This window comes from Paramisgurnus dabryanus, chromosome 5 (assembly GCF_030506205.2).
Source record: "Paramisgurnus dabryanus chromosome 5, PD_genome_1.1, whole genome shotgun sequence".
In the NCBI taxonomy this organism is placed as follows: Eukaryota; Metazoa; Chordata; class Actinopteri; order Cypriniformes; family Cobitidae; genus Paramisgurnus; species Paramisgurnus dabryanus.
This window is the reverse complement of record NC_133341.1, coordinates 13,884,874-13,896,241: the sequence shown is the minus strand read 5'-3', so window position 1 is coordinate 13,896,241 and position 11,368 is coordinate 13,884,874. Positions and strand designations below refer to the sequence as shown.

The 11,368-nt window shown below is 38.0% G+C and overlaps 2 protein-coding genes and 1 long non-coding RNA gene across 5 annotated transcripts; 1 reads left to right on the top strand and 2 right to left on the bottom strand.

Annotated features, from left to right (window-relative positions):
• The first annotated feature begins 168 nt into the window (after positions 1–168).
• On the top strand, positions 169–3,511 carry LOC135748534 (uncharacterized). The gene is made up of 3 exons (XM_065266742.2): positions 169–1,465; positions 2,175–2,453; positions 2,596–3,511. The coding sequence occupies exons 1-3, from the start codon at positions 910–912 to the stop codon at positions 2,946–2,948; spliced, it is 1,188 nt and encodes a 395-aa protein (XP_065122814.1). The 5' UTR covers positions 169–909; the 3' UTR covers positions 2,949–3,511.
• Positions 3,512–4,573: 1,062 nt separating this feature from the next.
• On the bottom strand, positions 4,574–5,500 carry LOC135748535 (uncharacterized). The gene is made up of 3 exons (XR_010532113.2): positions 5,361–5,500; positions 5,093–5,154; positions 4,574–4,712 (listed from the first exon to the last, which is right to left on the bottom strand). It is a non-coding gene; the product is annotated as an uncharacterized lncRNA (long non-coding RNA).
• Positions 5,501–6,131: 631 nt separating this feature from the next.
• Positions 6,132–11,111, bottom strand: LOC135748619 (uncharacterized). 3 transcript variants are annotated; one of them, XM_065266859.2, is made up of 5 exons: positions 11,001–11,084; positions 10,819–10,901; positions 8,821–8,958; positions 7,548–8,581; positions 6,132–6,865 (listed from the first exon to the last, which is right to left on the bottom strand). In XM_065266859.2, the coding sequence occupies exons 4-5, from the start codon at positions 8,550–8,552 to the stop codon at positions 6,854–6,856; spliced, it is 1,017 nt and encodes a 338-aa protein (XP_065122931.1). In that variant the 5' UTR covers positions 8,553–8,581; positions 8,821–8,958; positions 10,819–10,901; positions 11,001–11,084; the 3' UTR covers positions 6,132–6,853. The 3 variants fall into 3 exon arrangements, with proteins under 3 accessions (XP_065122931.1, XP_065122930.1, XP_065122928.1); XM_065266858.2 differs by having other exon boundaries at positions 7,548–8,578; positions 10,819–11,111; XM_065266856.2 differs by having other exon boundaries at positions 10,819–11,110.
• Positions 11,112–11,368: the final 257 nt, after the last annotated feature.

Here is an 11,368-nt window from a genome sequence, read left to right as displayed (position 1 = left end):
CAATAATTTACATAAGATATCATACATAAGAAACCATTATAAAAGGACATGGATTAAAAGGGAGATCACATTAAGATTCTAAGAACTAAGGAAAAAATAAATGAAAGGGAAGATAAAAAAAAGGGAGGGCATTTAATAATAAGATAAAAGCATAATTATTAAATATGTGAAAAATTCTAATAGTTTTAATAGCTTTCTTATTGACAGACATTGAAATTGTATCCAAGTATAAATTAAAACGTTAAAGTGGGGTATTTTGTACATTTACATTTATGGATATGAAACTTTCCGATGAATAAAACAAGATTTATACAAAAGCTTGCATTGATTAAATAATTTTCATTAACATAAAATCTAAAAAGGATGTTTCTATAAGTTAAAGAAAATGTGAAGATTATTTTAGATATTAATTATTGTGGTGTCCTGTCTACGATAATCTAAAGCATACAAGACATAATTCGGTTTTTTACTAGTTAATATTTGTATAATATTATTTAAAGGACCGTTAAGTAATTTTTACCGAGATCACCGTTAAACACAAACTATTCTTGTTAATAAATTAACTATTCTTGTTATTTTTTACTCAACCATTGAAACGTGGACAACTATGATGTGTTCCGGAGTTTCAGATAAATATTTTTAGATAAATGTTTAAAATAGTTATAAATGGATATGTTTTTATGTATTTTTAGAATAAATAGTATTAGTTCAAGGCTTAAATAAAACAAGAAGTACACCATTTATCTAGTTTTAACTTTATTTAACGGAGGGAATGATTTGGTTGGCCAACATCTAAACGGTTGGAGAGACAACTCGGCGTTAGCCAGCGAATGGAACAGCACGTCTATTTTTAAGCTTCCAGAATACTGGCTGAAATACATTTAAAACCACGGAAAACCCTCTTCTAAAATGGAGGTACATTGCAACCCTGGTATGATTGCCGAGGTGTCGTTTCAAGATGAATTGACATCAACCCTTCAAAACGCGCTCGGTGTGGCTGTGGAGATCGCCGTTGTCGAAATCTCCAAACTGCTCGACAGGGCGCTCAGAGACGTTCAGGACAAGGTTCAAGAGGCTCTACAGGACAACGATGCCCTCAGGTTTAGGCTGCAAACAGCTGAGACCCAGCTGTCTACTATGCGTGCTCGCCTAGATCAACAGCCACAAGGGCTTGAAGATTTTCCCGTCGGTAGTATTAGTCAGGCGCTGAAAAACTCAATAAGGTCTCGGGTTCAGCGGGGGCATCGACAGTTTAAACCCCTTAATGTCGTGCATTCCATTCCCATACATGAAACTCAGCTTACTGTGGACTCTGAACATCATAACGATGTATCCAAGGAAACTAATGCGAATTCATTCGCGACAGAATCACCCCGTGAGACCTCACATGGAGATGTGGGTGCCCAGACGGTAAACCCAAATACAAAGGAGGAATCCACGCAAAATTCATTAGAGGAGACAAATGGTAAGATTTTAAAAAGCACAGAGACCATCACAGAGATTTTATTCGACTATCACCGAATCGGTCTGAGATTACTATAGAAGATAAATATGCTCTTCAATAAATCGGAAATATGTTTGGAATAAGTTGACAGTAGAGTACAGTAAACTACAGTAAAAAGCGTAAAGTTGTACATTATCCTAAAGTGATGATTTTCCAAAAATGATTGGGGGCAGTCGTTGCCTAGTGGTTAGAGAGTTGGGCTAGTAACCCGAGAGTTGCCGAGTGGAGTCTTACCACCAGCAGGTTGTAACTGAGGTGCCCTTGAATAAGGCACCTTAACCCCAGTTGCTTCCCGGGCACTGCAGTGATAGCTGCCCACTGCTCCGGGTGTGGGTGTTCACGACCCACTGGGATGGGTTAAATTTAGAGGTCACATTACGATTATGCGTTAAATACTTGATAAACAAGCAACTTTCATGATGTTGCTTTTGTACAGTACAGTATAATTTTCTTTGTGCGTTTTAACCCCTATGAGTTGTTATTAGTCATAATAACTGAGCTGCTGTCTCTGTAGGGGCACCATTATACTCCTTAAACAGTACTCATGTTACACTTCTTTCATATATTTGGCTTTATCCTTTTATACCTATTATTGCTACTGTCTGTCGCATGACAGGGTTTATGGAAACATTTGAAGTTTTGTTATAGTCTCCTTTAAAATCCTTTTCAGACATCAAAAATGACCGACACATGTCCAAAAATGAGCAAGCATGTGATGGGACAGTTCCAGGTGTGCTGAGTGATGAATCATCTTTGGAAGTGGTTGTAAAGGTGGAAAAAGATGAGGATTATGATGACCCAATTCCTGTGTCCCTCACTGGAGAGGAGGAGCCTAACTCTGAAAGCTTTTCTCTGGCTCAGTCTCGATTACTTGAAGACTGGAGACCCCAGCCATTTCATTCAGAGAACTACCAGTCAGACCAGCCCTGCCAATCCAACTTTCCACTGGGTTAGTATTGAAAAACTATGCTAGAGAGGAGAATTATTTGGATTTGTTTGCTTTGATACATGGACACATCCCAATTACTTTAAGCAAACGGGAGAATTACATCTTTTTGCTGTGCTAACTGACTATTTCCTCTGCCCCACAGACCAAGATTTTTTGTCATCTTCGACATCGGCCCAACACGTCCACTTTCCAAATCTCCACAAGAACCCTGAGAGGCGTCCATATAACTCCGGTCGAAACACACATCATTGCAGCTTATGCGGCCGAGGCTTCAACCGTAAACACCATCTTAAGATCCACCAGCGGATCCATACAGGGGAGAGGCCGTACGCCTGTTCTGTCTGCAGTGCCCGTTTCCGTCACGCGTTGACACTCACACGCCATTTCCGCCTCCACACCGGCGAGATGCCTTATGCTTGTGAACAGTGTGGAAAAACATTTAGAAATGGTGGTGGGTTGAGGTTCCATCAGTGTTCAAACCCATCAGCTGACTGAACAAGCATGCACAATACATGACATAATACAGTGTTTTGAGATTTTGCCGGACCGTGTGAACAGGGATCCGTTTCACAAAGTTGTCGTCTGTACGTGAAACATTTAAAAAATGCAAAGGAAAAGTGTCAGTTTTTAGTACATGTTTTTGTATAAGCATACACTTCAAGTTGCTTTGGTTGAAAAAATCTGTCAAATAGATGCCCGTTTTACCTTAATGCTTAAAAAACTTTTTATGTAAGTTTTGGAGTGCCTGACAGTAAAGCTAGAAGTATAGTTCAGTTTTTACGCATACACGAGGGTCCGCGTTCAGTGTGCGTGATGCAGATTTCGTCATCAGAATAGCATGCGTGCACTGCCAGATTTTTGTAACCATGCATACTTCCTACAAGTGGGTGGCGCATATGCGTAAAGGAGAATGAAATATGTAGCCCGGGAGAAGCGTTTAATTTTGTCATAATGTACATGCGTTGAACGTCTGTGTACACGTACGAGTCAAATAAACTATGCTTTGCAAGGGCGTACGTTAGCATACATGTAAAAAACAAACTATATTTCTGGCTTATTATCTGGGTAATAGGAAATTATTTTAGATGTTTAATATGAAACCAAATTGCACCATGTCGTTCAAGTTGATTTTATTACTTTATTTAATATACTATACAGGCTAATAAGAAATACATTTTTGTAGTTGTTTGAGATAGTGGTCAGTTATACAGTTTGGTGGTCAACTGATCATTATACAAAAAATAAAAGATAAAAGATAATAAATTAAGAGAGCTATGTAATAAGCTTGGTTTTTTATTATTTTCAGTTGGACAACCCACAAACAGGGTTTTGGATCATACCCTGAGATAAGTCAAACTTTTGGGGCACAGTTCAATGCTGATTTTAAATTGCACTGAAAATGTTAAACACAGAACAAAATGGACAGAATCATTATACTGTCAGCCCAAATTCCAACTTAAAAGTCCTCCAACTGTGGGTAGTTTTACAAAAGTGAATTGAGACTTTTCCAGTTTAACGTTTGTATCAATTCTTAAGATATTTTAGGAAGTTAAGTCAGTTAATGCTCTTCAGCCAGTAAAATGATATTTGTAATCACTTAACAAAGCGTACAAAAACTTATTTCGTACAAAAAACTTATTTCGTACAAAAAAAAACGTATTTTGTACAAAAAATATTTCACATTAAAAATTTCAATCAGTAATTCCAACGTTTTCTGTAGTGGATTTAATCAGTTCTTTAAATCTTTTATTTCTGTTTAGTACTGAACAATTCAGAGGTTGGAATTGAATTTTGTGCCTTTTTGGCTGCAAATAGTTTCTAGCCCGGTGATGTTCAGGATTATGTTAACATAAATTGTTGTCTTTCTGCTCTTGGCTTTTTGCAAGTAAGCAACCAGTACTTCTCCTGATCATTACGACAGTCATCTTGCAAGCAGATAAAACAGAATCTGTGATTGCAATTCCCTGATTTGCACCTGACAAACTTGCATCCAGATTCATGCATAATCAAACTGTGACACTTGGGACAGGCTCGAAACTCAGGACAACCATACACTCTACTCTTTGGATTTGAGACCACTCCACAGGTGAGCAGTGTAGATACCAGTGGGCACAGCTTGTTGGTACAGGTAGCAGAATCAGAAGTGCAGGGGTAGAGGCAGGAGCCACACAGGAACTGAGCACATTGAGTACACTGTAGCGATGCATCAGTTTGGCCTGTTTTATAACTACATTTCAGTGAGGAGAAACACACTTGGCACTGTGGAAAAAGAAATGTAGTGGTTGCAATAAACTCTCTCTTCAAGTCATTGATACATTGTTTAATAAGAGTTAAATAATAATTATTATCTGTTGTGCTTACTGTGTTTGTGAGAGAGTGGAGAACATCTTATTTTCACAGATCTGACACAATGCACAATCTAATTACTTTTGCCTAGTGACTAAACTGACAACAATTTGCAATAGCACAAACTGCATTAATGCTGGAATGGTTGGGTTTGTTGTCACTGGGCGGAACTGCCATTTAAATAGCTTTAAGGATGTTTTTATACAGTTTCAAAACGCATCAGTCATTTGGTATTTTGATATGGAAACAGAATAAGTACACATTACTGTATCTGTATTATAAATTAATCCAACCTTTGATGAGGCATTTTCCTCTGGCCTGGTGGAATCAAGTGGATCATACACTTGTGAATAACCTACAAACAATGAGTATCAGGTTGTTACAACCATTACATCTAAAATGAAACTATTTTGATAAGGCTGTCGATTCTCTTGACTAAGTGAAAGTGAAAGTTACCGTTTGTTTTTACAATTTTACGTACATTTGTTTAATAATTTCACGTAAATTGTTATAAATCTAAGTGTACATTTTAAATGGTTTAAGAATTAAATAAATAAATACCAGCTCCCACTGTTGTCTTTGCTTTTGCGTTTTTCTTTATAACTGTCCGTCTGCTGCTTTTCTTGATAGTCTGCTCCTTTGTGGTAAAACCTGAGTTTTCAGAACCGCTTGTACTTTTCACTCCACTTTTTCTGTTATTTTGAGTAGGTTCCATCTGACTAGCTGTTAGTGCAAGACCATTAAATGCTGCACTGTACCTGACGCATCTGGCCTTTTGATCCTTTGTACAAGAACTTAAGTGCATTTGTTTACAGGAACAACCCACATGGAAAGTCCTGGGGAATTTTGCTCAGCTGTATGACGTAAAAATCACTATATCTATGAAGTGAAATCTTTTTTGTTTTCAGAGAATCAAACTTTATGTACATTAAATCATAATAAATGTGATATGATTAAAAAAATAACTGCAACAGTTTATTTTATACTTCTACCTAATATTTTAGCTGTATTTCTATATATCTCTGAGAAATTTAGTGATGTGTTACCTTTAGAATAAACACATTTTGTAATATTTAAACTTAAAAATGAACATCTAAGCATTATTAAAGTTATTGTTGGATTTGTTCATGTAGAAATCTAGGACATTGGAGGTTGTTTTTAACCCATAGCTGGGTAAATATTTAACAAACCATGGGTTGAAACAACCCAGCATAGGTTTATTTATAACCCAGCGGTGTGTTCTGTCCAATATTTACCCAGCCACGAGTTAAAAACAACCCACCATTTTTTTAGGGTGTAGCCTACATTTAGAAAACTGAGAGTCGTTCCAAATGCCTGTTTTGAAAAACCCAAGCATTTATTTCTGTATGAAAAAAATGACTTGCACAATACAAACTTGAAAGGATTTAAAAAATTTACCAGCTCACAAAGTCACTATACATGAATTTCAAAAACATAAAAATACAGAAGCTCATTTAGATAGCAAAACATTATTAACAAACCTGATTGTTTGTGCAGCACAAACAAAAGTTATTATTTCATAGGCACCCAACAAAATTTTCTCTTGCCTGTATCTCATCAGGAGTCTGTTACATATTGTTATGTAGAAAAGTCTATAAATCTGGATTTAATTGACTGCCAGTTGAAACACCATTATGACTGGTGGCCCTTAAGTGAGGCAGTAAATATTGAGCTCTTATGAATAATACAGTAAATAGGATACTATGAGTGTGTCTGCACTCTTGCAATTATTTGTGCTTGGATGTGTGTTCATGTGCGAACAAAGAATATTGTATGCTTCTGTGTTTCTGTCCGTCCAATTCTGCCTTTTAAAATTTCATGTAATCAATAAATACAAAGACTTATTTTCCCTAAGGTCTGAACCAAACATTTCTAATGTGTCATGTCTTTGATCTCTTCAAAGTCCTTTCAGCAGTCACCACTGTAGCCAATCATAACACAAGAAGGCCTCAGATGATGAGATTCCATAATCCGGCATGATTTGTTTGCCAAAAGCAGCTTTCAACCGGCAGGTGATCTTTCAGTATTGGCCATCAGTTTGGTCTCTGTGAATTTAAGAAAATGGTGATTAAAACAACTTTTTTTATTGCACAGTAATTCGCATACTAATTGGAAATAAGTTCCAAGTTGGCATTTATGCCAGATCAGCCCAGTCTCATGAAATTTTGTTATATAGTCATGTAATTTTTTTTTTCATGATATTTTCACAAATTTCCGTGTTTTTTCTGGATCGTATAACAAAGTCCTGTTTTCGTGTGATTATCACGTATTGGTTACTCAACTGTTTTGTCCTATTTTCTTACCAGTGTCGCTTCAGTTTAGGGTTAGATTTACATAAAATGGCATCCCTACCCAAACCCAACTCTAACCCAAACAACGATATATCAGACGACATATAAAAAAATAAATCAGAAAAAATAGTATAAACCAATATATAAAGTGACATTCTAATGCAAGCACCAAATCTAACCCTAAACTGAAGCGACAATGATTTAAAAATAGGAAAACAGTTGAGGAACGAATACGTGATAATCACACAAAAACAGGAATTCGTTATACAATCACGACAAAAAACACGGATATTTGTGATAATATCACGAAAAAATAAATAAAAAAATTACGTGACTATATATCACGCAACCTCGTGAGACTGGGTAGGCCAGATTTGATTCTTTTTAAATAAATAGTTTTATACATTAAACAATAAATAATAGTGTTAAAAGTCACCTTATCTCTATGGCTCCACTGGTGAGCCCTAAACTGCTCCGGATTTGTGAACATCTGTTGGCAGAATGGGCAAACTGGCTCTTGGAGAAAATTCCATGGCACCCATTCAGGATCTGAAGGATTCCAATGTTCTTCTATGTGATCTGTCTTTATCCATTGCTTTTGTTTATCTGTGTGCACCATGCTAATAACCGAAGGTCTGCAATTTCTTATCACCCTTGTGTCTGTCTGCGATCCAAAACCAGATTCTAACCTGGAAGCACAGTCTGATCCCAAATCAACATCTGGTTTTCTAGCAGAAAACCTTAAGCATGGTTTATCTTTCTCTACTCTCTCTGGCAGTCTCTTTTCATCTGAGGTGAAGCCTTGCTGAGGACCTCCAACAGGCTTCTCTTCCTTACACATGCCTGAGTTTGTGTGTGTGTTTCTCAGTTTGTCAAGTTCTAAGTTTGGAAAAGAGCATGCTGTAACTTCCTTGTACTGATCTTCTGCCTTGTTCTTCTTAGCCCTTTGGTTGTTTCTCACAGTTCCAGGGTGAGTGGGCATCTTCTGTATCCCAAAGCCCTCGTGTCTTCCCTCTGCATTACGCTTGACCAGCCCCACATTCCAGCTTTCTAACGGAGGCACAGACAGCTGCTGAATGCAGTGGTGGAGAGAGGGATAGTCCACATACTTAAACTTGGGCACCTTTTCTCTAGGACTGGTAGGTCTATGGTTTGGTGACTTTGCAAGAGAACAGGATCCCAGCCAACCATTCATGGGAGGCACAGAAAGCTGTTGGATGCACTGGTGCAAAGAAGGGAAATCCACATATTGGAAACGAGGCACCTTGCAAGGCACATCACATAGATCGTTTTTTCTCACACGCGTTTGCGTTGATATCTCCGGGTGACCTAGCTCTTTCCTGATAGCTGTAACCTCCGTGTTACACTCTGATTTGATGGCTATGACGGAGAGTTTGGGATTGACACCCCCTTCTGGAGGTAGGGGCCTACCGTCCTCCATTCCCGGAACTGCAGGCTGTTTTCTTTCTCCTGTGACCATAAAGAGATGTTAAAAATAAAAGTGTCCAAATATGTTCTGCACAGTTTGTGGTCATTGTTGATGCAACTTTATTTAATGGGCCACTCTGCAAAAATGTAATGTTAACTTTTTTTCTAATGACCCAGTTGTGGCTCAACAAAAGTGTTATTCACTCTTAAAACATTTTGGGGCAAAAAAATACAGACGTGGGTTGTTTCATATTACATGGCTTTGAAATGTGAGACAGTACCTTACAGCAGACCTACACGCCGGACTGACGCCAGGCTCTTTTAAAGTATACAACTCGCCCTCACTGCACCTCTGAGGGGTTGTGGATTTCACAGTGTGAGGGTGGATGGCTGGGTGGGTTTGGTCTCCACAGGCCAGGCTGGTAAAATTATAAAAAACAAGCAAAGATAAAGAGTAAGAGGAAAGGAGACTGAACATGGCTGTGTGCTTGTAGTGTCAATGCTAGCTGAAATGTGAATTTGTGCGTTTGAAAGAGGAGAGGTGGTCTGAGTTGCTCCTGTAGCTCTGTGCCACTGGTATAAATAGCTCTGCAGGTATAAAGTACAGGAAAAGTAGGTCAGCCTCAGACTGATCGCCTTCTCCAGGGGACCCAAAAACAACATATCTGACGCACAACACTACACTACATTCTTCTCTCTGTATTCATTGTGTCCAAAAGAACACCCAATACTCCTACACAAAAGCGTAGGAGCAGCCAAGCCCACCCTGACTTCAGATCACTACACACAGCTTTGAAATTGACACTGGCCTCACTCCCAATGTACAATCAACAGGTGTAATGACGTGGTTTCCCACTTGGTCCTCCCACAGGCTTTGGGTAAAAGAAGAAATTTTTCTAATTTGGGATTAGCATTTCACAATCAGACTTCAAGATCAATTTATGGTAATAGAAACCACAAAACTAAGGACCTAAAGATGCCCACTCCACCCCGCAAATAATGAGGGGAATTGTGCTTTGGATGAGTGACAGACCATGATGTGTTCAGCTGTAACTGGCAAAGTAAATATTTCCTGTATATTGAGGGTTGATGTATACCAATGGTGTTCTACAAGGGGATCAATTATTGTTTCACAGGATATTTTTATTATTAAATTTGGCAAAAAACAAATATGAAAACTTGTTTATAATTTTAAGTTTATAATCCTTAAATTTCCACATTAAAAGTAAAATGTAATGTAGTCTGTTAATAGCCTAGTATATGTTTTTGCATTGCAAAATAGTTATTTTGATCTATTTGTATGTGTAATGTAAGCTTTATACTGTAGGATGCATGTGAACCCTATACTATACGATATGCACCATGGGGTCCCTGCTTCTTCTCTTAATCCACAGAGACCTTTGGCTGAAAAAGGTTGAAGACCTCTGGTGTATATGATATATATGATAGTCTACATGATGTATATATAGGCCTATGTGATGTGTTTCAAAAGAAAATTTTTGTCATAATATAATTTGAAAAAACTTTGGTAGCCTACATATTTACCATGTTAAACAGTACATCTAACCAATAACATGTAAATTATTACTTTTTTTTAAATAATTTACCACTTTCTTATCTCTAAAACTAAGGAGAGATAAAAAATAACTCGCACACACATTTAGGCTACTACGCGCACTGGACCCGTGCCGGGTGCGGGGATAATAATCGTGCTACACATTCACACTCACAGTTGTTCAGTAGGAACTGGGTCACGCGCCGTGGCCTACATTTTTAAGGTTTGTTGTCTTCGTTTTTCCCTCCCCACATTTATTTAGGCTATCCCCGCCCTCGTTGCCTAAGCAGTGAAACGGGGGTTGGGAAAGTGCGGCGGTTCGCACAGTTTGAAGCGGAGAAGCAGAGCGCGCTCGAACATTCAGACAAACCGTGCGCGTGACAGAACAACATAACGCGGGCCAACGAGAAATACTTAAAGTGTAAAAATACCCCAGACACAACGGGCAATACTACAAGATATTTAGGCCAGACCTGTTAATGCATTTTGCTGATATGACTTTTTGTTTAACTGCATGCTTTCCGCACCTAAATATCCCACCTGCCAAACCAGAATAAAGCGAAATAAGACAAGTATTTTGTGTGGAACGCTGTTTAAAATGCCTGCATGAAGTAGCCTATATTAAATGATAAAAACAATTAAAAAACATATAAAAATATCGGGTTAGACAAGACTACATATTTGAATTGATCAAATTCACATATTGCGTGTTTTTAGAGTTTACCTTATTGTCGTATTAGTCCGTTGAAGTCCGTAAAGTGAATGTCAAGAAAGTTTTCCGTCGATTTGATCAGCATTGTGTTCTTCCTTATTGACAAAATACAGACCCTTATCGTCTACATATATTATTCTGCGCTCTGACAAAAATAAAACATTATTTCGCTCCAGGGAAATTAAGGTGTTTACCTGATGGATTATTTAGGATATTTAAATCATAAAACAATGACTACGAGGGCACAATGTTATTTTCCTGTCAGCGACACTTCGCAGTTGCCTAATGTGTTAAATGTGGTTTGGCTCTAGGAGCCGCTATTTGGATTCTGATAGAGGGAAACGAAAGCCAATCATAGTTTGGAAACGTTTATGACACACCCATGGGCTCCGCCTCAATCACATATCTGTGTCCAATCAGTAAATCGCTTTCTGATAAGTGGGCTGAGACATCTTGTCCTAGTTCTAGGCGAATTATAATTCAGATCGTTTACTCGAGTCACCCGAGCGCAAGTTGACACTTACTTTTCTTTTACTGTCTATGGTTGACACACAATCCTTCG